Raw genomic sequence first — 26871 nt, 5'->3', positions numbered from 1 at the left:
TAACTTAACTTGTGGCAACAGTTATAACTGTAGGTATATCAAGGATGTCTTCATTCCTTTATTCTATAGCACTGACACGTGTATTTGTTTATAATGAATTTGTACAAAACTTATTTGCAAGTACATTCACCATATAACATGGCTGTGTGATCACATTCCTGTTTATTAATAACAAGTTATATTTATAATTTTCCTAATCAGTTTTCTGATACAGTGAAATAATATTTTATTATGTGGAAATTCTTTCATGCACAAACCCTGTGCAATATAGAATAGTTTTACCCAGATAATAACAAAACTAATTCCTTGCTAAGCATGACCTGTTTTTGTATCCAAAGAAAAGTTAGCTTGTCATTCAGATAGCTCATATTTTGATGACTGTTTCAACATTTATTTTTTTTTCTAATACATATTCCACATTGATACCAGGTATCTCTACATAACAAGCCGGACAATATGCCTTTGCAAAATCAGCTGGAGAATTCAAACACCAGTAGCAGGTTGTTTCATCTTAGGTGCGCCCATCAAATCATTAGCGACTGGACCACACACACTGAATTGAAGTAACATTAAGTACTGCTGTTGTCATTGTAAAGTGTGTAGAATTGTTGGTCTCTGTGTGTGATCACCGGTTCTTTTTCTTAGTTTGGAGGCAATGAATGTGAGGGAATGAGAAATTTTTTATGTTGGCTTTTCTGAACTTTATGTGCAGTTTGATTACAAGTTTTTTGCTGCAAACAGGGAACAGAATTTTTGCTTGATTAGCTGTTGTTTGCCCACTCTCTGATGTTTTTTGACTGGGGAGTTAATGCATTTAAGTAATGAAGTGTGGACGGCAAAACTTCACATGAGGTACAGTGGGTAGCCCACCTGCAAAGACTCTTATTTGTTTAATTTTTATACTACTAAATTGTGATATTTTATGGATAGGGTTCTGTTATTATGTTTCTCTGTAAATGGATTTGATAATTGTCTGCTATTTCATCACATATCTCAAACACTAAACTGATATTTCTAATAGGTTGCTTTGCAGTAATGAGCAAATTTGGCACTTAAAATTTATTTACACATTCAAGACTGTAAATGTATACTTTTTAATAGTATTTAGGTCAACCCAAATGAACACACATATTTGCAAGATCTAAATAATATAAGAAAATTTCTTAAAAACCGATGTAATTCTTACAGGTGGATTAACTAAGCCTTATTGATGCCCGATGCAGTGCTGATCTGGTATATTCCATATCTTCCTTCAGGCAATTAATAGTTCTACTTACAGGTTAGCCCTATAGTCACTTCCTTTTCTCAAGTGTTGCTACTGACCTACATTTAGAATGAGCAAATTATTTAATACATCTTAATGCAGAATTTAAACCATAAAAGTAAAATTAACTAAATCAGAAAAATTGCTACTTAATGTTTGCACGTAGACAGCTGTTACCCTTAACTGAGCATTGTGTTTTCACACAATAATTAATTTGTAAAATAATGAAATCCCTGCACGCGTGCAGACAGCCTGCTAAGGCTTATATTCTGCAGTAAAGGGAGGGTACACAGACACAATGTCCATGTATAATAGATGCTTTCTCATTCCTAAAGAAACACAGCCTTTTTGACATAGTGTAGCAATCCCCCACTTCCTCTCCTTTGATTGATTTAAGTTTGGGTTTCTGAGCCTTCACAGTGTACTGTTCTCTATATGCACTCTATGCTATTTTACATCTATTCAGCCATAACAAATGCTTTTAAGCTTAATCTGTCTAGTGCTCTGAATTCCCACTCAGCTGCATCTACTAATTGTAGTTTGGGTTGAATTAACTGCAGACACTGCAATATTATGTAATCTAGTTGTATTGCTCTTTATTTATTTATTTATTGCTTTTTTTAACTGGGAAAATCAGATTGGGATGGGTTAATACCCTTTTTTGGCGAAAGCATGGGGAGGAAAGCTCCAACACTGGAAATACATAGGAAGAGACAGAAAATAACATGAAAGAAAAAAAAGCATTTTGTACAAAATGATATACAATGAGAAAAAACACTGTTATTTACAATGCATTTGCAGTTTGCAAGTAGATGACGTTGCAAAATGATATATCTATCTATGGATCTACCTGAAAAGGCTGTAATCCTATATTACTGAAGATGAAATGAACGAAAAGACATCAGCAAAACTTCAGTTTCATGAATGACCAGAATGCCGAAGGATTTCACATGGTTCATAGGTAGGTACTAGGCTATCGGCCCAAGGGCCTACGTAAGCCTAGCCAACAAGGTTCCCTGGCTTACGCCACCCAAGAAAGTTATTTTCCTGTGCCACTGACGAGCAGAGACACAGAAGTGATCCCCGGGGTGTATTTCCCATTTCCCATCCACTCATCAAGATTTTTCTTGAAGAGGGCTAATGAAGAATTTTGCTTGACATAGATGGGTCGCCTGTTTCAGAGTATGGGAAGTCTCTGGGACAGGAATCTATCCCTCCAGCAAGTCCTGTTTATTGTGGTGACAAGGTTTATGTCCCTAGAGTGTGTAGCTCGGAGGGATTGGGATTTCTTTAGGTGTAGCATGTCCAACAGCTCTGGGTTTGACATAGCTTTATATGTTAGGCAGCTATCACCTCTCAGTAGGCGATATGCTATGGAGTAAAGCTGGAGTTTTTTGAGGCGGTCAGTGTAGGGCATTTTTTTGAGGCCAGTAATCATCTTTGTGAGGTACTTCTGTGGCCTTTCCAGCTGCAGATGTCTTGTGAGGTACATTCCAAAAGAGGCGTTGTACTTTATAATGGGTCTAATGAGTGTAAAGTAGAGGAGAACAATGACCTCTTTTTTCCTGGATGAGAACCCTTTTATGATGAGGTGTGCCATGTAGAAGGACTTCCTGACTACTGTGGCGATGTGGAGAGACTACTGTCAACCTGGGTCCCAAGGTCTCTTATCACACATTCGGTGTTAAGTAGATTGCTGCCTATGTGGTAGTTCATGTTAAGTAACCTGGTGGCCAACAAGGGGAAATTGCCCTTTTCCCCATTGTAGTGCGATCTCAAAGTTGGTATATTTAGTTAGGGTGTGTGTGTGGCACCACCCCCCCACATTGGGTGGTGTGAGAGGCATAGCCCCTCACCTGGGTGGGTTTAAGGTAGTGCAGTGTGTTTCATTGTAAGATGGTAGCTATTCGGATACTTACCCTGTGAAATTCTTCAGCATTCCGGTATATATATATATATATATATATATATATATATATATATATATACATTTATATATGTATATATATATATATATATATATATATATATACATTTATATATGTATATAAAGTATAACAATAAAGTATAGCAATTAAAATGATTTTGCAGTCATATGCAGTAAAAGGGGTTAAGATTCCTGTAAGAGTAGCTAGAACTTAAGTTTCTACAGTTATAGCAGTGTTGCTTCAGGTGAGAGGAGGAGTATAAAAGAGGACTAAGGGTTAAATTCAGGAAGGTATTGGGAGATATCTTGCATTGGGTGAATGTGCTGTGATGCTAAAAGGTTATTAAGATGGATGGATGTTTAGATAAACAAGATTATTTCTGAGCAGGTAATGCACATTTCTGTACTGTAGGCATCAGACTAAGCTGTTTAAACATATTCTGGCCTTACCAGGCCATATTTTTTCTTAGAAATGTTTGAAACAAAAGGGACTCATCTAACAAATATGCCTGTCTGCAACTTTGATATGAATAGCTTCAGTAAACAGGAAACAGAACAAATGGTGCAGTAATTAGCATTGTCAACTCACCACCAAGAGGCTTTCTGGTTTGATTCTCACCTGGGGTGCCTTATGTGCAGAGTCTACATGTCTTCCTTGTGTGTGTGTGTGTGTGTGTGTGTGGGGGGGGGGGGGTTCATGCATCTGGAGTGTTTCTCCCCAGGCCTCTGCTGAAAACAGGCTCTGTCCCAGTTGGACTTTCCCACTAAACAACTGCTAAATAAATAATTAAGTGGGCTAATCAAGCTTTTTATATTATAATTAAGTGGGCTGAACAGGCTTTCATATTTAAGTGCATAACTGCTAAAGTTTTAGTTTTTATTATATGGTGGTATAACATCAACACAAGATATTAGCACTTCACATGTGACAGTGATGATATACCTAGTTTCTTACAAATTATTAAAGGATTAAATAAATTACCTTTAAATTATACAACTTTTTATATTTTGTGCTCCCCTTTTCTAATCAATATTTTCAAATCTTATAGCTCTCCCTTCTTGATAGGTACTACAGGCTCCTTTATACACTTAATTATGCCTTCTCACTAAATTCTGGTTCTGCTTAAATATACAGTGGTGTCCCTGAAGGTTCTGCACCTGTGGTTCAAGTATGCATACGCTGGTCCAAGCATTCATGCATCTGGAGTGTTTCTCCCCAGGCCTCTGCTGAAAACAGGCTCTGTCCCAGTTGGACTTTCCCACTAAACAAATGCTAAATAAATAATTAAGTGGGCTAATCAAGCTTTTTATATTATAATTAAGTGGGCTGAACAGGCTTTCATATTTAAGTGCATAACTGCTAAAATTTTAGTTTTTATTACATGGTGGTATAACATCAACACAAGATATTAGCACTTCACATGTTACAGTGATGATATACCTAGTTTCTTACAAATTATTAAAGGATTAAATAAATTACCTTTAAATTATACAACTTTTATATTTTGTGTTCCCCTTTTCTAATCAATATTTTCAAATCTATAGCTCTCCCTTCTTGATAGGTACTACAGGCTCCTTCATACACTTAATTATGCCTTCTCACTAAATTTTGGTTCTGCTTAAGTATACAGTGGTGTCCCTGAAGGTTCTGCACCTGTGGTTCAAGTATGCATACGCTGGTCCAAGCATTTTTCCCAGTGAGTTCAGCCAGGGACTCAGGTGTCTTGTAGCATACACATCTGTCTACACTTGCTTAAACTTGACTACGTTTGGGCGAGCTGCTGTAGCCATGGGGAGACAGTGGAGTTGATGCACCTTGCTGGAAAACAATAGCTGACTTTAGGCAAGGTTAATGTGGCAGCTGTAAGAAGGAAGTGGGAGGTGGTGACAGTGCAGGTTAGAGGTTTAGACAGTGATTGGTAAGGGGATTTAGGGTTAGGAAGGGGGAAGCTTTATGTTTATGACGGGGGAGGAGGAGGGGACTTTAGGGATAGAGAACAATTTAAGATTTTAGGTTTAGGGATTGAGAAGGGAGTTTTAAGTTTAGGGAGTGTAGGGGAGTTTTAGGTTTAAGGAATCATCAGGGACTTTAGTGAGCAGGTAGGGAATTTTAGGTTTAGAGAACAGGAGAAGACTTTAGGGTTAGGGAGTAGGAATGGAGTTTTAGGGTTATGGAATGATTGGGTACTTTAGGTTTAGAGCAGGGCAGTGGCGTTCTTGGTTTAACGAACGATCAGAGACTTTAGGAATCAGACAGTCATGGCTTCTCTGGGCATTTCCATAGGTACAAAAGTACATTCAGTGGCTATTACTGTTTCTTTCACATTCATCACGTCTTTACTTTCTTTTACATATCCTAGTCCAAACCATGTCACACACGATACACACAAGTCACTGACACTTAAGATTAGTTTTCTAGAGATGGGTCTGTCTCCGTGTGGCTGCATGCTTCCTCACACTCTCTAAAAGGCTAAAACAAAGTACTTTGATGAGCCACATGCATGCCCCACTGTCATTTGTCTTCTGCCACCCCTTCTTGGAGCGATATGATAGCACCTTGTGAACTGAACCATCCCATCCCTTCACAGATAGGTACACCCCTCCCCCCCATTTTCTCCTCCAGCACGCAGACTGTTAATTGAATCCAGGTCTTCTGGGTAACAGCTTTATCTCTCTGTGCAATGGAGGTGACTGTGTTTTCTGTTCAGCAATGACCCTGAGATCAGGTGAATAAAAGTAAAGAGAAAAGTTAAGTGTTTCTTTTAGTTTACTTTTCTGTTTACTAGTATGTTTAGAGCTTGAGGGGTGGAAATAAAGTCACACTTTGAGGGGTGCAGAGGGTACAGCCTCCCTGCAAATAATGCTGTTATTTAGGTGCTGTGTGATCATCGGATCACAGGAATTAGAATGTAGGCAAGTCCTGCGTCCATTTGTGTCTTGCTGATAGTCACCCTCATGATGTACCTCCTGCTTCTACAAGGGCAAAGCAAGGTGGTCCAAGGAATTGTTTACTGATCCTCATCCAGTCATCAAGGATTGTCATAAAGGATGGAAGGGTATTACTTGATTTAAACCATAAAGGCTGTTGATTCCAGAAATGTGGTAAACATTGGGTAATAAATCTGTTCCTCCAACATATTTTATTTATTTATTTGTTGACAGAAAGTCACATATTTAGCTTTAATGTTATTGGTCTTGTTTGTCTTTGTGGAGAAGTAAGAGATCAAGGAGGACTGGAACCCTCAAAGAATAGGATATAAGACAGATCATCATGTAAGAGTCTATAACACACCAAGTATGGAGATATGGCTTCACGTCTGTATTGATAGTTCAGGGTTTTAGACCAGTAATCCTTTTTGTTAGGAAATACAGAGGCTTTTCTAGCAATTCAATGTGTCAAGACAGGTACTCTGTATTCCATAGTGGGTGTAACTAGAGCAGAGTGCAGTAGGATAATAACTTTTTTGACCTAAATGAGGCGCCTTTAGACATTTGTTATATTAAACAGAAGTATTTCCTGATTACTAATGCTACATGGTGGTCACCCCAGCTGTCACAATCCCTAATTACTGCCTCAGTTTGGAATGAGTTGAGAGGTGTGGTTTAAGTTGGAAAAAAGATAACACCCAACTTGTATGTGATGTTTTGCTTTCCAGTGTTACATGAATGGGTATGTGTATGCATTGTATAGTTTAGCTTTATATGTATAATATTTTCGGTCCTGATTAAGTGGACTTGCTATTTCATTCTGAACCATAATTGTTTGCTTTGTGAAAAGATGAGACTGGATTAGAATTGTAGTAGTAATATGCACATAATTTGAGAAAACAATGGACGTTAAGATAAAGGATATTAAAGCAGAAGGTTTACATGTTGGAATAAAAGTGACAGAGTCATTTAATGGCATTAAGTTATGCTTACATTTCTGAAAACAAAATATAAGGGAGCAAAATTGGGGAGGGTAAACAAAAGAAAAGAAAGAGAACCAAAAATGTTTAAGTCATTATATAGGAAAAAAGATCACAATAAGTAGTTTTTAATCTACTATTACTTATGTGGTAGTGTAGTAGCTGCTAACAAAAAGGAAGTAAGATTATTAAGACTCTATTTGAGAGGAATTTGGAGAAATAGAGGAAACTCAGTTAATTTCTACCAGGCACTGGAGGTGGGAAAGCTAGGGTTAGTGAATTTATTACCTTAGAAAATGAGCTAAACTTTAAATACCGTATTACTGGTAAAAAAAAAAAACCTTCTCCAAAAAGCACACTAGTGTACTGGTGTCACCCATTAAAAATCAAGTCCACCACTTCATGGCAGCATGTTAATTTGCCATGAAACATGGACTGATAAAAAAGTTAATGGACACAATCTTATTTACTCTCAATAAGCAGGGGTATTTAGCGATAGCAAAATAAACAAACACAAAATAAATAAATAAACAGATAACTCAAGTAGCAAAAGTAATCGCAGCAGCAGTTACAAGGATTTACTTTTTTACTTTTCCTTCTCTAATCTCGGCTTAAAAAGCCCAGCAAGTGTGGGAATAAAATTTATACAATTCTGCGTGATTGCATGCATGTCTGTTTTTGTGGTGTGTGTGTGTGTGTGTGTGTGTGTGTGTGTGTGTGTGTGTGTGTGTGTGTGTGTGTGTGTGTGACAGAGACAGACAGAGAGAGGGAGGGAGCAATTGAGCACTAAGGAGACAGAGAGAGAGAAAATGCTTCTCACCTTTTCTGCTCAAGTTCTGAAGAAAGCTAAATATAATGGGGGACAGACATCCAATGACAGGAAAGATTTTTAAATATAACCCTCATTATCTTAAAAGATGTAATACAAATTTTCCATCATAGCATGTATTTTCTGACCAATAAGAAGTATAAAACTGTAATACCTGGCTTTGTTGACTGGTTGTAAACCTCAGTATTTTACCTGAAAATCAAACATTTTTGAGAAACACAGCAAAAGTATGAGGTAAAATCAAAAATGTTCTGTAAAATAAAGGAGAGTTAAGAGGGATGGGGGGGGGGTTGCCATGCCTTACACTGTAGTTAGTTTTTCATTCATTTGATCACAAATTATACATCTGAGGTTGAAGTGCATACAATCAAGAAAGTGACTGTAATTGCTGGGCACATTTTCATCTGTATGCATGTGTGTGTGTGTGTGTAAGAAAAACAGGTAGAGAGACTTTGTGGCTCTGCATTTGTGTGTGTGTGTGTGTGTGTGTGTGTGTGTGTGTGTGTGTGTGTGTGTGTGTGTGTGTGTGTGAGTGTGTGAGTGTGTGTGCATGTGTGCGTACGTTATATACGTTAATAAATACTTACATGAAATATATAGATATTGGATATAAAATATATTCTCCATCACCAATAACATGTCCTACAAAAACTTTGTAACATTAGGTCAACAAACATCTATACATCAAACATATAAAAAGTATATACTACAAATAAAACAAATACAAAACAATTAACAGTACATCATTTGACCTCCAGGATAAACATTACATGGAAATAACAGACCTTTCAAGTGTGTGTAGGTCCAGTGCCTACAGCATCAGGCCTCTTACCACCACTAAGCAGTCCATTATTTCTCGGTAATGCCTATCATATCTAGCAATATTCCTTGCTTATCTATGGAGAAAAATGTTGAGAAGGAGGTTGAAAAGTTGGGTGGGATAACAGTGTCATCTATAATGCTGAGGGAAGAATAGAAGGAAATCGATCAAAGGTTAGCAAAAGAAAATAACTGTTGTTTGAGTAAAGCAGGTTGTAAAAATAAGTAATATTAGAAGATAAGAGTTGGAGAACTAAGACAGGCTGGAAGAAATAAGTTATACAAAAGATTAATGCAAAGCAATATTGTTTTAAAAGAAACTTGTGAGATATAAAAATAGATGACAACATCTTAAGAATAATTAACAAAAAAGAACTAAAAAAATATATATATACATATATATATATATATATATATATATATATGGGTAGCGCAGTGGTGCAGCGGTTAATTTCGCCTCACAGCAAGAGGTTCTCCGGTTCGATTCTCGGCTGGGGTGCCTTCTGTGTGGAGTTTGCATGTTCTCCCTGTGTTCACGTGGGTTTCCTCCGGGTACTCCAGTTTCCTCCCACATTCCAAAGACATGCATCTGGAGCATTTCTCCCTGGGCCTCTGCTGAAAACAGGCTCTGTGGAACCTAGTCGGACTTCCCCGGTCAACAAATGTTAAATAAATAAATAAATAAATAAAATAAATATATATATATATATATATATATATATATATATATATATATATATATATGCATGTATATGACATAATGTGGTGTTTTACATAAAAAAATGACAATCAAAGTTCATTTAAAATATAAACGTGTCTGGAAGATGATGTGTGAAAAGTTTTGTGAAGAAAGTCAAGTAGACAGTGAGGATTACACTGGCTGTAAGGAGTAACATATAAAAAAAATAAAATAAAAAAAAATAAAAAACAAAGAAATTAGTAGTCTTAAAATTTTGTTGATGAGCTCAGTCACAATAATTTCCAAAAATCATGAAACCCAGGTAGTGTTCCAAAGCAAAGTTTAGTTTTGCTTTGGAACACTACCTGGGTTTCATGATTTTGGAAATTATTGCGAATGAGCTCATCAACAAAGTTTTAAGACTACTAGTTTATTTATTTATTTTTTTGTTTGTTTGTTTTCCTCAACACTCGTGGTGGAGACGTTGGAACTAGAGAGATTCCTGTGCTTGTTCATTTTTTAAGGCATAATATATTATAGCAATAACCCACGCCTGGGTGTGGGTAATGCGGGATTTACCCATGGTTGGTGGGTTATTGCTATTATACTATGACATTATTTAAGAAAAGAAATAATTACTTTTCTTAAATAATGGCATTGTATAATGCCTCTTTGCTGCCCTTCCGCAGCTGTCTGGTATCCGCGGCAGTTCTAATGTACTGCGCATGCCTACGCAGTACATCAGAGCTGTGGCCAAAAGCAACGGAGAAAGCAAGATCTCCATTGCTTTTTACTGTTTTGCTATGTTAAATGGGTTTAACATAGCAAGACAGCTTTAAAATAAGCAACGGAGATGTCCATTGCTTATTTTAAAGCTGTCTCGCTATGTTAAACCCATTTAACATAGCGAAACACTTAAAAGCAACGGAGATCTTTCTTTCTCCATTGCTTTTTTTTTTAAACCTGTCTCGCTCTGTTATTATTTTAAAGCTGTCTCGCTATGTTAAACCCATTTAACATAGTGAGACAGGTTTAAAAAAAAGCAACGGAGAAAGCAAGATCTCCGTTGATTTTACACACTGTGTCGCTATGTTAAAGGAGTTTAACATAGCGAGACAGCTTTAAAAAAAGCAACGGAGATCTCCGTTGCTTTTTTTAAACCTGCGTTGCTATGTTAAACTCTTTTAACATAGTGAGTCAGTGTTTAAAAAGAGACTTATACTAATGGAAAAAGTCCGGGCGACCAGACCTTTTTCCATTAGTATAAGTCGATTTACAATGTGCACGCTGGCCAATCAGCGTGCACATTTTGGAATATTAATGGGGGGTCATGGTATAATACAGTATTTTAGAAGCAGAATGGGAAAGACGATGGAAAACAAAAAATAGTTTGGTTGGTTTGGAATATTACAAGTCTATATTTCAAAATGCTATGTAAAATAATGTTTTAGTACATGAAATTATGATGATAGCATAAAACTATAAGAAAAGAAGAATGCATTCATTTTAAAGCAGTCATTTTATTTTAATTGTGAAAGTAGGGCTTTTCTATTAAAAATCTTTATGTTAACATACTTCTGATTCTAGTCTGTACCTGCCACACCTCTTGCCGATTATGTATACATACTCACTGATTGGACTACAACCAGAAGTGCAGGGCTATTTGTGCGAGCATCCTGTTTATCAAATGGATGTTTAATTGGATATTTGCTTTGCCAAAAGTGTGTGTGTGTGTGTGTGTGTGTGTGTGTGTGTGTGTGTGTGTGTGTGTTTGTTTATATGAATGTGTGAGGCTTTGGGTTAGAGTGAGGGTTAGGCAAGGGGATAGATTAAATGTGTGTGTACGATTGTGAGTGTTTATGCTTAGGATCATGGTTAGGTTGGGGATAGATCTAATATATATGCGTGTGTGTGTTTATATTTGATGAGTGTCTGAGCTGTCTTGTGTAGAGGTAGTGCTATGGAAAGGACTTTACTTACACATTACATGAATGTTACGAACAATATTATTTGAAATGCTACTTTTTTTTTTGTTTCTACGTAGTTTTAGGTTGGGCATGACTGTAGTACACTGTTGATACTTTTCAGCATTAATACGCTGTATGGTTGACAACTCAAAGCATCAAAATCCAAAAGCTCAGAAAGACAACAAAACACTACATGTTGACCGCACAATAAAATTACTCATCAGATGATATTTATAATACTTTTTTTTTTACTTTGTGATAGTTGATTAATTTTAAAGTCAACCTTATTTTGATGCTATTTTTTATGTTGACATATATAGATATTCATATCTATATCTATATCTAATCTGTCCACACACACACACACACACACACACACACACACACACACACGCACACACACATACGCACGCACATGCACACGCGCACACACACACACACACACACACACACACACACACACACACACACACACACACACACACACACAGCTCAGTCTATGAAACTGTTTATGTGAATCATTGGGATGTCATTTTCTGATCCAAACTTTAACTCTGGAGTCACACTTTGTATTTGTTTCACTATGCCACTCTTATGATAATTCAAACAACCAAACAAAGATGGTGAGCTATGCATCAGGAGTTTATTGTACTCACAAAGATCCTGCAGTGAATCCCATAATGCATGTTCATGGAAGGTTGCAGTAGCTTTGCAGGCTACAGTTAAGAAAGAGTTACATCACATAAAAATGCTAACAACTTTTTGGAACAGAACCATATCTTCTTATGGTTCTTAAGTATTACATGGTGTCCAAAGTGAGTAAATAGCTTACACAATGGCTGCTTCAGGCTGTTCTCCTTCTAAACCTCTGCTCCAGATTTCAAAAAGTTGTCACATTACAATCAACTGCACTATCTGTGCTCAAGGCCAAATTTCAAAAAAATAATAATTCTGAGCTTTTTTCGCCAGATTTCTAATTCATTTTCTGGTCATGAATTTGATGTCCTTACATAATGCATGCAACTTACGGTGTGCACATTCAATTGATAAATCATTCTCACAAATAATTAATTTTCATTCATGAGTTAAATATTTGCAGTGTGATTGACTGTAACTTTGTTTTGGTCATTTCATATACAGATTATTCATTTTGATGCCAGTTATACCTACTTTATTAATAGCAGATCATTTCTGTTATCATGTCCATAACCATACCTGTTACATAAAGCTTTGAATGAGCACTCTATCTGATTTAAGTTTCCCTTTTGATAGAGACATTGTGGCTCATTTACTTGAATTTACTCATTTTCAGCTTTTCCCTCTGTAAAGCCTGTTTATATACATCATTTTCTTCAGTCAGTTTTTTTTTAATTCTGGTGAGACCATTTTGACACCACACATGATTATGTGCTAAAGTACTGAATTAGGCAAGTCACCAAATTCACAGCTTGACGTGTGATTCTTTAATTAATTTGCATAAACATTAATAAAATATTTATAAAATTGTGTTTTCATAAAGGGCAAATTGCATATAAATTGCAGATCCTTTCTCAGCCTTCAGTAACTGTAAATCTTTTGTCTGATCACTGCATTATAAACTTTCATGCCTTTTTTCCTGTGTGCTCTGCAAAAATGTAAGTCTCAGTGCTTTATCATGCTTTGTAAAGATTCTTCTTAAAGCCAAAAACAAATCAAATTTCTGGGTCAACATTCTGCAGTTCTAAAACAAATTGTCCTGCAGACTGAGAATAACACGTGACTGCAGTTGGACCCTTTCACAAATAAAAAAAATTATTATTTATTTTTGGTCACTTCTGCCAACAAGCACAGTACTGCACATGGAAAAAAGTAATATCTTCACTCTGATGCCATTTAACATTTAGTACACCAGGCTGGCTGAGTCAGCATATATTTTTAAATGTGCCACTGTACAGGATACCACACCATGTTGACTCGCGTTATATTAGAACAATGAATGTACTACTAATAAAACCCACAGCATCCCTTAACAAGCTATCAACATCCTCAAAATACCTACAAAAACTAAACTACTAAAATAAATAAAAAAGATAAATGCATTTGTTAAAGCTGGAAAAACACCCCACCATACCATTACTTAAATATATTATACCCACTGTCAAATAACAATCGAAGAAATGGCAAACATCCAGGATGATAAAATGCCACAGTCAGCTTATGCATTCATGACAACTTTACCTCACAGCCAGCTCTTGATTTCAGGGACATTTGACACCAACAATATACTCCACCTCATATAAATTACTTTGACAACCCAGACAAAATGGCACTTGCTTTCATGACTGCTGCTCTTTGTGGTTCATGCAACAATATTAGTGGCTGTATTATTAATGGTCTTAGATAACAAATATGCTCCTAGGCCAAGCAACACATTCTATTAGCTCGTAAATTAGATTAAAGCACCCATTTCTTAAAGTCATACACCTATATTACCAATATTAAATTCATGAGGTATTCTAAAAAAATGTTGATAATGTAAATTATGGAGAAAGTATTAAAATTTGCCAACAGGACTACATTTATTAAATTATATTTTATTTTATCTATTCTATGGTGTGCAGTGTTTTGGCCAGAAAACCTCAATATAATGTTTAGTGTGTAGAAATGGAGAATTCACAATATGAGTACATTTTTTAATTATAGTGGAAAAGTGCATTTGGCTTATATATGACAATCGGTGTTCTTACATTCATATGGCAGTATGAAGAAACAAATATGTAATACATTTTGAAGGAAAATTCTGAAGAATGCTGACACATTGCCCAAGCAAACATGCTACCTTAACTTTGTCAGTTTTAATTAGTTATATTTATTTAATAAAAGGATAAATAGATGTAGAGAAGGTGAACACGGCAGGAACGTCAAAACACTCACGTAATAAAGGCAATAAAATAGTTTAAAATCCTCACGCTGGTAAAAAACTCTTCCAACAGTCCGCAAATAGTAAAAAAACAGCTTTATTATAAAAGAGTAAGCGCTTTCACCTATGTGGCTTCTTCAGACTCACACTCAATACTGTCCTGAGGCATAAAAGAGAGCATGGTCTTCTTTCACTTTTTCAGTGTTTCAGACTGTAAGAGACAGGGATTTTTATCACATCACAGAACTACAGGAAACAGCAGTTGCACTTTCCTTCAGTGGACCAGTTTTCAGTAAGTAAAAGCTTCAGTTTGCTGCAAAGTATCAACAAAAATCTATTTTATTTTTTTTGCCTCAAGCATTGTACTGTTCTAGTTCCCAAACTGTTTCCAGTAAGCTCTATTCAGCCTGTTTTGCTGATTTATTTGCTTTGCTGGTTTAAAAGTATTTACATGTCAAATTCAATGTATTTCCATTAAACTAACAATAATATTTACCCTAAATGTTTGGCATATAATATTTTAATGGCACTTTATAAAAATACAAACCGATGTATATACATTGATTTTGAGTTAAAAAGAAGTGCACTCTAGTCTGTATGTGAAAAATAACAACTATCATTTGATGCAGATATTTGACAAGAAGGGGATGTTGTACTTTGATTACCACTGCTTTACGCTTTGTGAATGTCATTTCAACTTAGATTTCAACTATGTTTGAAGTGACCCTACTAAATGAAATATAGAAACAGTAAGGATCAGTTCCTACTCACAAGGTGATTTCAAACTACAACTGTAAACTATATCCTCCAGATATTAATGTGAACTGAGAGCGAGATATGACTCCATGCATGCTACTTTGAAAAATGATAGTGAAAATGATAAACATGAACAAATGAGTCATGTGTTGAAATGTCTGTTGAATAAAAAGCTCACTGAAATGCAGTGCAGTATTTCCCTTAGAGCACAGATGACTCCTGAGAAATGATGTGTTGTGAGTTCAATAATGAAGACTGCCCATCATGTCATAGATGCAAGAATTGGTGACTGAAGATATTTGTTTTTTAAACCCAAGCTAAAGACTGAGTAAGAAGGAATGATGGCTTTCTTTATTTCAGGTGTCACAGTAGTTGAATGGGTAACTGTCATTGTTCTAAAGTTAGTGGGTGGGTGGACAGTGGTAGTGCTGGTCACTGGGCGGTGGTGACATTTGTAAGAAAGTGGCATATTGTGGTGGATTATTGCTCACAGACAAAAGAGCTTTCTTTATTTTAGGTATTACACAACTGTAGATGGGTACCTACCAATGTACAAACTTAGACATTTTGACTCCAATGAGACTGGGCACTCATAGGTTCATAGGTACATATGTGTGTACTAAGCTAACAACCACAATTAACTTTTTAAGCCTAGCTATGCATCACAAATCTCTAACAAGTTCTGGTACCCTTGATAAGTGTAAGCAGGGGCTTTGGGAGATGAAACATTTACAAGCAGGGGCCTGGGAGATGAAGCATTTACAGGTTCCTGTGTCCATTAGAGATATATGTGCCAAACCAGGGATGAATTTCCTGTTCTCCATCCAGTCATCCTAGTTACATTTGAATTTGGTTAAAGAGGAACTCAGCTTCACATGGACGGGAAGCCTGTTCCAGAGAAGGGGTAGTCTCTGGAATACATACCTGTCTCTCCAGCAGGACCTATTTATATCACAGGCAAAGTTTAAGTCTTTAAAACAGGTAATTCTGGGTGCTGTTTGTTTTGTGGATATAGAGGAGATCCATCAGGGTGGGGTCTGACAATACCTTGTATGCTAGGCATAGATCTCCCCTCAACAGCCTGTAAAAGACAGAATATAGGGATACGGCCTTGAGGTGGTCTACAAAGGAAATATTACTTATGCCCTGTATTCTTTTAGTGAGACACCTCTATGGATGTTCCAGTTGGTGCATGTGCTTGGTTAGGTACATACCAAAGGGGGCACTGTACTCAGTGATAGGTCTGATGAATGCTGAATACAGTGGAACAATTATTTCCTTGGACCAAAATGCCATACCTTTGTTTACAAGTTGTGCAACATAGAACAATTTCCTCACTGCTGTAGATATGGGAGGGTCAAAGGCTAGATTACTATCTATATGTCCCCCAAGTCCCTGACTACTGGGTCAACTCTTAGGGGTATGTTATCAATATGATAGTTGATAGGATGGATGATTTCCTAAAGGATACTCCTATGTGTTTCTTGGCATTCAGTTTTAGTCCATGGCTCTGACACAAGTTATGTGGGGGTGGGGGTTATATGACCGCTCCTAATTTGCCATCATCTGCAAATTTAATCAGTCAGAGTCCCTTGACATTGGTCTTGACTTCACAGAAGAAAATGCCAAAAATGAGTGATCCCAGAACCAATTCCCGAGGGACTCCTCTTGGGACTTGCTTCTTTGTAGAGGTGGACTCCCTGATTTAACTTCCTGGGTCCTGCCTGTGAGACAGCTGGCTATCCATTGGGTGACATGAGGGTTCATACCTAACCTCTTAAGTTTGTCAACAATGCCGAGTGGGGTATTGTGTCAAATGCCTTGGCCAGGTCAAAGTAGGTACATTTATTGTAGAGGACAATTTGGTGATTTGAACATGTTGTTGTTCTCTATTTGTGAGGCATGAAGCCTATTTGGAGGCTACAGTTAACAAGCAATTCCGGAGGGCCTGATAGGTCATGTTTCATGCTATATAGAAGGCATCCTGAGATATTGTCTGAGCCCATAAATGCAGCGCTCTTGGCCTTAGAGAGAGACATTCACAACCTGTTCCCTACTGACAGTAGTGGGATTATATTTGATAACATTTCCTGAGGGAAGGTAGAGGGGGGGAGAGGGGTAAAAGAGATGAATTTGACTGCCAGTAGGTTTGCTATATTATCTGGCTCAGAATAGGTGGCTCCATTAACAATGAACTATACATACAATTGTGTATTGCCTTTGAGGTTGTGGACATAGCTAAAGTATACCTTATGGCTGTCCTTGGTCTAGGAGGCCAAAGTTACCTTAAATTTGGTTTTGGTAGAGTTTATTTGTCTTCTGAGTTGTTTGTTTAGCTTGATGAGAGTGCTTTTATCCTGTTTATAGGTTCATAGGTTCACAGGTGTGTACTAGGCTAATGGCCCTGGAGCCTTTACAAGCCTAGCCCATAGGATTACCCTGGCATCATGCCACCTGACCTTAGTTCCCAGTGCCTCTGTTGAGTAGAGCCACTGGAGTGATCTCTGGGATGAATTTTCTATTTCCCATACACTCATCAAGTTTTCTCTTGAAGAGGGCCAGTGAGATGCTCTGTTTGACATGTATGGAAAGTCTATTCCATAGCATGGGCAGTCTGTGGGTTATGAACCTGTCCCTCCAGCATGTTCTATTGATTGTGGTAATGAGGTTGAGGTCTCTGTAGTGTGTGGTGCGGAAGGATTGGGATTTCTTTAGATGTAGCATTTCTAACAGAGCTGGGTCAGACATGGCTTTGTAAGTCAAGCAGAGATCGCCTCTAAGTAGGCGATATGAGACAGAGAATAGTTGAAGGGTTTTTTTGAGTCTGTCCATATAGGACACGAGTTCATAGGTTCATAGGCCTAAGATCCCCTTTGTGAGGTACTTTTGTGGCCTCTCCAGTTGTTGCAGGTGTTTAGTGAAGTACATGCCAAATGGGGCATTATACTCAATGATTGGGTGCTATACCTCATAATTATTGCCATGATTTTTTTCTTTCTCTTATACAGCCTACTGATGTTGGAATTCCACTAGGATTGCTTTTTTTTTTTTTTTTGAGGTAGTTCTGTACTTCCTCCTGGTGGGTACAGCTGCCTCTCTGCAGCTATTAATATGCTTGTGTAGGGTTTCTGTGAATAGTTCTGCATAGGCAGCAGTGTTGTCAGGGTTTATGCGAGCTTGACATTTTTCCAAATTATCGCTTAGTAATAGGCAGTTAACCTTAGAGTAGATCAGAATATTCCAAGTTTAATTTTAATTCAAAAGAGACCATTTTCTGGTCTAGCCTTACCAGAGAAGACATTACACAGGGGGTGTGCAGTACTCTCCTATATTAGTGAGGACCAGATCCAGTATGGTTGTACCCCTGGTTAGCATATTGACAATCTGGTCCAGGGAGTATGTGTTTACAAAATCCAGGAATCTCTGGCTCTACATGTTTGGTGTTATATATGATTCCCAGTTCATAGTGGGGTTATTAAAGTGACCATGAATAGGGTTGGATGGTGAGTGTTTCCAATAAGTTTAAATACATGTTATGGGTTTCCTGAGTTATAGAAGGGGACCTATAGCTTACAAGGAAGTGATACAGGATTTTGCCTGCGGTGATTTAAACATGAAGAAGTTCAAGTACATTGTCCTGTCTGACCTGCTTTGAGGTATATTTATTTTTGATGTAAATCAAAATTCCCTGTCTGTGTAAATGTGTGGAAGGTGTTATAACCTTGCACTGCTGGTGTGCTCTCCATGCCTTTAAACCATGCGTTGGTGACAACAATCTCTATGGTGACGAGGGCTTGTAGGGAGTGGACTTTATTGCTTAGACTCCTAAGATTGAGCACTAACACCTCCAGATTTTCTTGTTTTTGATTTGCTATGTTGGAAGTACTTTCAGTTTGGCATTACCAAAAAAAAAGGCACTGTAGGGGAGGACAATGCTTTAGCTAATATCTGAAAGCCGAGAGGGGAGAGGTGCAGACCATCCCTGGCAAAGCAGTATGGTCTGCTGACCATCTCCTTCCTTGCTGACAAATATCGCACCCTGTTAGAATGACACCAGAAACTAAGCTAATTATTAAAGTCAGTCATCTTCTGTGACAGTAGGATTTTATGAAGAGTAACAGAACTAAGAAGGGTAAACAATAAGCATTTTAATATATATTAATTATATTGTATCCCTGTTGTAATTTCTAGCTGCACAGGGAACTACCTATCAACAACACCTTAGTTTACTTGTGCAGATGCATGCCAACACAAACATTTATCTGCTCGCATCATATAATCTTTACAGTATCACCTGCAGTCATTCTGTTCATAACATAATGAAATCAGTGAGCTGTTGTAAAATTATATTTCTGTATTACAGTTATGGTTCTATATTGTTCTCATAATACACTAGAAAATCCAATGTTGGTATATTTGATTTTATTTTCTGATCTCAGTAGTTGAATGAAAAGAATTGAAAAGAACATTTAGCATTTACAAGTAAGCTACATATAACATGATGATCACAGTAAAGAGTTAGAATAGCTGGAAGGATAAATAGTTTTCAGAATGCAGAAGCTATACAAATGAAAAAATAAATCCAGTTCCAGATTTTGCAGGCTTTGAGATATGTTCATTCTGAGACATAATTCACTGTCAGCCACAACACTAAAAACAGCTATGCCAGTTGCTTTACCTCATCAAGACATTCCTGGCATGTAATCAGGATGATACATGGCAACCTTCATTTGTAAATAATTATAGCAAAGCCACTGCACACATTTGTAACGTACAGAAGTCCATATGAACTCACATCTCTTCATAGGAATTAGCAGACTTGATCTTGAAGTATAGTGCAGAGTATTAAGGCTACACACAGTGTGCATCATGCCACAGTTTGGTACCAGGAGGCTTTGGTTATGTTACAAGACAAGGCAAGGAAGAAATATTCTGTAACATGGCAGCATGTTTTTTTTTTGTACCAGTCACCTCTACAGCTTTCTGAATTATAAGTTTCCCTTTACATACTTTAGGGATTAACTGCCAAAAATATGCATTTGTTTTATTTTCCAATTAATTAAACTATGAAAGAACTGTCAAAACATACTTTAAATGACCATAACCTAGTATTACAAAAATCTGTCAATATGCTTTTGCTTAACCCTTAAACTATGAGTGAATGTTTTGAGTGGAAGTGTGTATGTGTGTGTGTGTGGGGGGCGGGGGAGTCAGGCATATCATACAAGGTTTCTGAGGTAGGTTAGGATTTTCTACAACCATAATCTGGCTTAAAGGGTTATTTACAATGGAAGGATAAAACCCAAGATGTACAGAAACCAGCTTTCAATAGGTCATAACAAAATTAAAAATAACTCCAAAATGACATGACCAAGTGACCAAATGATCAGTCCACACACGAGTTGAACATGTATGTAAATTTATTATTAAAATGAATTTATGCAATCATTCGGTTAAGCGCTTTCATCCTTTAAAAATGTTCAGGACTTCTTCAGAACCATTAGGTTAGCTGAAATAACCACCTTTTAAAAACTACTTGAACACACCCCCTTAATCCAATTAATACTTATTTATAAAGACACACATACATCTTAAAATGTTACATTATAACATCTTATTATAAAATTCTCTACTAATGAAATAAAATACAATGGAAATATTTATAGCATACAAATTGTACACCAAAGGTCATCATTGTTTTTTTTACCAATACATTCTCAGATTCTTGTAGTCCTATGTTTTAATTCACTAGCAACAGAAATGGATTTGTTAGAATTCGGTGCACAAGTCGCATTCATGTACAATTGCCATACCATCAGACCTCTCAACCAATCGGGGACAAATTTCAACAGAATCAGGGACAAGTCAAGAAAAAAATCAGGGACAATCAGGGACACTTTTAAATATTAGTGCTATTAACTTGAAACACTGACAGAATCAGAGCATATGAATTAATACACATTTTCTGAAGTAAAAGAAGTCTATAACTCTTAATTATTGTCATTATTCATTAAGTGTAATTCACTACCTTTCCTCCAAAAGTCACTAGTTTTAGGAAGGATTAAGAGGGACAGAGCTAAAATTTGAGTCAAAATCAGGGACAGTTGAGAGGTATGCATACCATCTCCTTATGCAACAAATGGTTTTGCCAGTCTCCTCTGTAGTATGAATATTCAGTTTTTTCCAAAATTCTAAATTTAAATTTACTAAAATTATTACATGTCAACACATGCCTTGCTAAGGTACTTTTACTGTCTTTTTTATAATACTATAATTGTGTTGGTAAATCCTTTTATTTAAAGCATTTCCATCTTTCATATGTAAAATACTGTACATGAACAACACCTTGTCATATAAACAATTTTATCAGTATTGCAGCTGAATCTAGCCTTACTCATCTGTTTCTGTATAGTGTCCAATATCTTCCCATTTTCATCTATATCAACATGAGGACATTGTATACAATGTCTACATCTTACAGTTGAAAACAACCCATTATTGTTGTTTAAAGTGGGTCTCTCCAATATTGTTTTAATATTGTTCCTATTTTTATAAGTAAAATTTGGCGGAATAGAGAAATCTATACTTACACTTTTTATGCTATTTAAAATTATCCAGTTGTTATCAAAAATCTGTTTAATGTGTAATACATCTGATAAATAATGAATCACCATATTGTTCACCCCTTTATTATTAGTAGTAAGTTTTATATCAATACCACTTATTTCTTTGATCCAAGTAACATATTATAAACCTGTATGTATAATAGGTACAAGACAAGTTTATCTAAACTGGAGAACCTGAATAAAAAAAATTCATCTATTAATCCTTCTGGATAATCCTGTTCTAAAAACATCACTTTGAGTTTATCAAACTCAACTTTGCACCTGTCATCATTAGATGTAAGTCTTGAAATTATAATAAACTGGCTCTTTAATATTCCTTTCTTTTGATGTGAAGGGTGACTGCTTATATAATGCAGAAATTAATTACTAAACATGGGCTTCCTGTACATAGATGTTTCCGTTGTATTTTGCAAAACCCTGTTGATCCACACATCTAAATAATGGATTTCTTGTGTATTAAAATTGTATGTAAATCTCAAAAATGGGATTTTATTTCTAATTCATTGACAAACTCCATAAATGTGCAATATTTCCATACCAAATAATAAAAATATCATCCAAATAATGAAGATACAACTGGCATCTTTAAAATAAATCCATTTTATATACAGTTTCACTTTCTCATATATATATATATATATATATATATATATATATATATATATATCACTGTATTGGCAAAAATGGGGGAACATGCGGCTCCCACTGCCACTCCTTATAGTTGTTTGAAGTATTCACCACTGAAGAGAATTAAATTGTTTTTCAAAACAGTATCCATAAAATCACTGATCAGTTCTACTTCACCAGCTGTTAATGGATCGTATTGTGTTATTACTTCACTGAACCAGGCTAGACCATTTTCATGTGCTGTAACAGTAAACAAATTTCTAATATCCATTGTTTCATTGGTACCTTAACCTTATTATATATGCTGAAAAGCAAAGCATGCAACATCATTATCAGAAACGAGGAATCTGTTATTCCACTTTATAGATAGCTGGTGATGCCTTATCTTGAGCATTATGTACAGTACCATGAACCTCATCTTTACAGAGACATGGCTAAATTATAGGCAATTTGGAGCAAAGCAAAAGAAAGGGTACAACGTCCTCTCAAAAAGCTATATAAAAACACAAACATACCCCACTGAAACAGGGAGGGTGGAGTTAGGCAGCAAAGAATGTTTTGCATACTTCAGTGGAATTCACAGACTTCTAAATAGTGCCATAAAAACAAATATTAAAACAAGGACACAGTCTAAAAAGAAAAGATTAACGGTGCAAAGAAAACATAAGGAACTTATTTTTCCTACAACAGTATTGCTAGTGGATGACTGGTACAAGACTTCCTCGGGAAGCTATGAATCACAAATAATAAAAGTTTTCAAGGCTGCATGGGATATCATGATGTAAGTAAAGGTAAACCACTGAAAAAACAGATGTTGTAGCTTAAGATGTAGTTAAGAAAACTGGCAAAATAAATAAGCCAAGAGTGTTACATCTATTGTACATGTATTTCTTAAATGTAAACCTTTCATTCCATGGACATTCACTTTCCTTCATATACTCTATTACAATAAGTCTTTTGTTTCTCTTACCAAGTACTTCCCAATGAGGATGGCCCACTGCTGTTTGACAAACTGCCAGCTAAACTATTGCTAAATCACTATAATAGTAAAGGCTGCTCCCCCTGTTCAGAGACATAATTTTACCAAATATATTACATTTTATAAATAAACGTTATCAAGGAGCACATTTTTCATATACTTATACTTATTTTGTAGAATCTGGTGTAACACATGAACTTAAAGCTAAAATACTTATGAACCCTCTAGTTGCTAGCAAAACTGTTGTTTTGTAGGCAAAAAAGAGAAGCTAAAAAAACACAACTTCCTTATTTTCTCCTTGCTGGTTACATGCGACCTTTGCAATATTTAGAAAAGTGACAAACAACTTCCTAATGATACATTTTCCAGATAGTTAGTGCTATATACCACAAATACAGCTTAGCAGTGCTGGATGTTACTGTATCATTAAACATTTATTAGAAAACACTGTAACTTAATATGAATGCAAGACTGGCCTCGCCCACAATGCAATTTATCTAGATTCTTTCAGAGAACTATTTGGATGACAGCTGTTCATTCAGGATTACCCACTAACTTTTCATAATTTCCTGAAGGTAAGACAAATGAATATGTGAAAGCTGCTAGTATGATTATGTGTCAAATAAATATAGCCCCACTAATGTGGCAATGTTTAGAATGTCACAAATGACACTCATGCAGTAACAGCTGACTCACTGCTGATTATGAGGGAAACAAGGCCTGCTCTGCGCATCTTGCTTTAGTATAATAACATGCTTTTTGTAAGAGTTTGTTATTAGACATGGTAATTTCAAACTATAATTAGATCACTACAATAACAATCGTTGTTGTCATCTGACCAGTCTCCCATTTGTTTAAAACAAAATGTGCAACTATTTTGTGCCCCATAATAACCAATTAAGATTTTTAAAAGGGCAAAAATCATCTCTTGCTGTGTATTTACTTGAACTGCTGCATACCACACGCATCTCCAGTAATCAAGTTCATGAAACACCACACATTGTTTATATTAACATTAAGAGTCTGGATTTCCATATTAGTTTTTGTGTCTTTGCTTGAAGCAGCACTGTTTGAGTGCCGGAAATTGTACACACAATACTACATTACCTTCTTTATATCTGTGTGTGTGTGTGTGTGTGTGTGTGTGTGTGTGTGTGTGTGTGTGTGTGTGTGAGTGTCTACAGAGAGATGCTGATGACTACTTCATCCTTCTACTCTCACAAAATTCTGCTTTAATATGCTCACTTGCATTCTTCTGCAGAACTTGTGTACCTCTTCTAGGATATTATTTGCATTTTTACAAGGAAAAAAAAGAAAGGGATTTCACCACAGTGATTTTCTCTGCCAAAATAAATGCATCTTTTCTCTGTTTGGGAATATCTTAAAACCAGCCCAAACACCCTATGTATAGGTAGGAGAATAACATTTTTGGGGCTGTACTGCATGAGGGTGTTGCCACTGTATTCAGAAAGTGAGTAACACAGTACAACAAAGACTGAAGGCGATCAAGGCTTGGCACAGCATATCTAGGGTGTTATCCGTGCTTGTTCTACTGAAAACACTAAAGAATTGCTTGAAGTTTTGTAACAGGAAAGAGATTTTTCTTAACAATGATATGAACGTCATACAGTGTGTGCGATCTGATATTAAAAATATTTAACAGAAACTGGGCATCCCCATAAATACATAAATGCAACAAAATAAACAATGCTAACGAAACGTCTCTGTTCTTCAGTATTCATGCAGAGTAAAGCCCACCACAAAGGCACTCAATATAGGGACATCACCCATTCTAGCAATTGTTTGGGGTAGGGCCCCAGCGTTCATTAAAATGTTCACAAAAGTCTAACCATAGCGTTAGTAGGCGGCAGTGCACCTCATGACTGAGCCTGGGCAATAACCCCGGTGTTCTGCAAGGAGGAAAAGGTCAATGCACTTTAAAAATAAATGAAAAATAAATAAATAAAAAAGATCTGTCAGCAGTTATCAAATACTGCTGAAGTTATGGGTGGGAATATATATATATAATCTTTTTCTTGCATTTTATTTTTTAACGCACGCTCGACCCAACATTATTTTAGTGTGCAAGTGTGCGCAGAAGTAAACAACCTGGAATGAGTGCAGTATCACGTTAAGTGTGAGAGGACAACTTACAAAGCGAGTTTGTGCAGTACTAATAAAGTAACTGACTCAGCGACACGCGTTTTTGTAAAGATAATGCACATCCAGTATTTTTTGTAAAGATAATGCACATCCAGTATATGTTTCAGTTGTAAAATGCTACAAGCATTTGCGAAAACAATACTTGGTTGTAGGCATTAGGTGGAGACTCACCTATACAGAGTTCAATGACATAGGCGTAGTACGACCAGCACACGATAATGGAAATGAAAAGAACTGGGATCCAGTACAAAACTCTTTGGCATCTTCTCCGAAGAGTCGCAGCTCCAGACGGCGCCATCTTCTCTCCTGGATCCGCATCAAATGCAGTCTTAGCCTGCTCTCCAGTCCCCAGCAGGAGCGCTGCTTGTACACCCGCAAGGTAGAGTGCCCAGGGTGCCACCACAAGTGGACTGGTGGCCTGGTCCTGGCAGATTGGGGCAGCCTCCTCCGCTTCGCACCTAATAGGCTTTGGGTACTCTCTCCAGTGTCTGGACTGGCGAGGATGGGCCACTCCTCCTTTCTACCACTTTCGTTACCATGACGTCCGAATTGCTGCTGATGTTGTAGATTTGCAGCCTTACATTGCTGCCTTCTTGAACTGTTTCGCCAAAAAACCAAAAACTGAAAAACAAGAGATCACACATACCTATCTATCTAGCTGCCTGTCTATCTATATCTGTGTATTTCATCGACACATCTAGCTCTGTGTCACGTAAACACACACTCAGTGAACGTAAATACCAATATATTTAACACAAAATAAAGTCAGCTAGCCACATGTCATTTTTTCCAAGGAATGGTGTGCCAAGAGCAGAGCGTAAAGCAAACGTATGGTACTAATGGAATACGAGCTGCAAACATATAGCAATGGAATACAAAAGGTAACACTCATGTAAAACTGGTAAGAAGGTTTGGGGACATATAACTCGTGCTCCTTGGTTTAAAGATACGAGTTAGTGAGCCTAATGTTAGGCATTTTCCATTCATCATTGCACCGCACCTGTTAGCAAATCCAGACTTTGAGCACGTAAAAATGCGTGGTTGTCGGTGAAAAAGAACAAAGGCAGATGAGGGTCAAGAAGAAAGGTTCCATCTCCGCATTCTTGGACTTTATGATTGACAGCCCTATTCCTTTTTCTGGAAGGGTGTCTTTATTCACAAAACAGTTCTGCAGCTTGCATTCTGAGCCAGTACTGGACAGTGTGGCTGCACTTGCTTAATGTTTCAGTTTCCCTGCTGCACAGACACCAGTTGCTGAGCCCAGAACCTAAGCTTCATCTAGTAGTTCAGCACATATTTTTTAAAATACATTTGTTAACCAGATAAGCTTATTAGACCCAAGAAGACTGCTAAGTGAATTGCTTAGAGCCACACAGAAGGCAAAAGGAGGTGGAAGGAATCAAATTCTATACCCTTGGGTACAGGAAG

The 26871-nt window shown here is 36.8% G+C and overlaps 1 protein-coding gene across 1 annotated transcript in view; it reads right to left on the bottom strand.

Moving 5' to 3' along the window:
- Nucleotides 1–26179, bottom strand: part of ZDHHC2 (zinc finger DHHC-type palmitoyltransferase 2) — a 1463314-nt gene extending 1437135 nt beyond the window's left edge. The window contains 1 exon segment of the mRNA XM_044062506.1: nt 25615–26179. Within this exon segment, the coding sequence (XP_043918441.1) occupies nt 25615–25741 (127 nt within the window). The 5' untranslated portion in view covers nt 25742–26179.
- Nucleotides 26180–26871: the final 692 nt, after the last annotated feature.

This window comes from Protopterus annectens, chromosome 2.part1 (genome assembly GCF_019279795.1).
Source record: "Protopterus annectens isolate FY-2018-M chromosome 2.part1, PAN1.0, whole genome shotgun sequence".
Classification (NCBI taxonomy): domain Eukaryota; kingdom Metazoa; phylum Chordata; order Ceratodontiformes; family Protopteridae; genus Protopterus; species Protopterus annectens.
The sequence above is the reverse complement of the archived record's forward strand: the minus strand, read 5'-3'. Positions and strand labels throughout refer to the sequence as shown.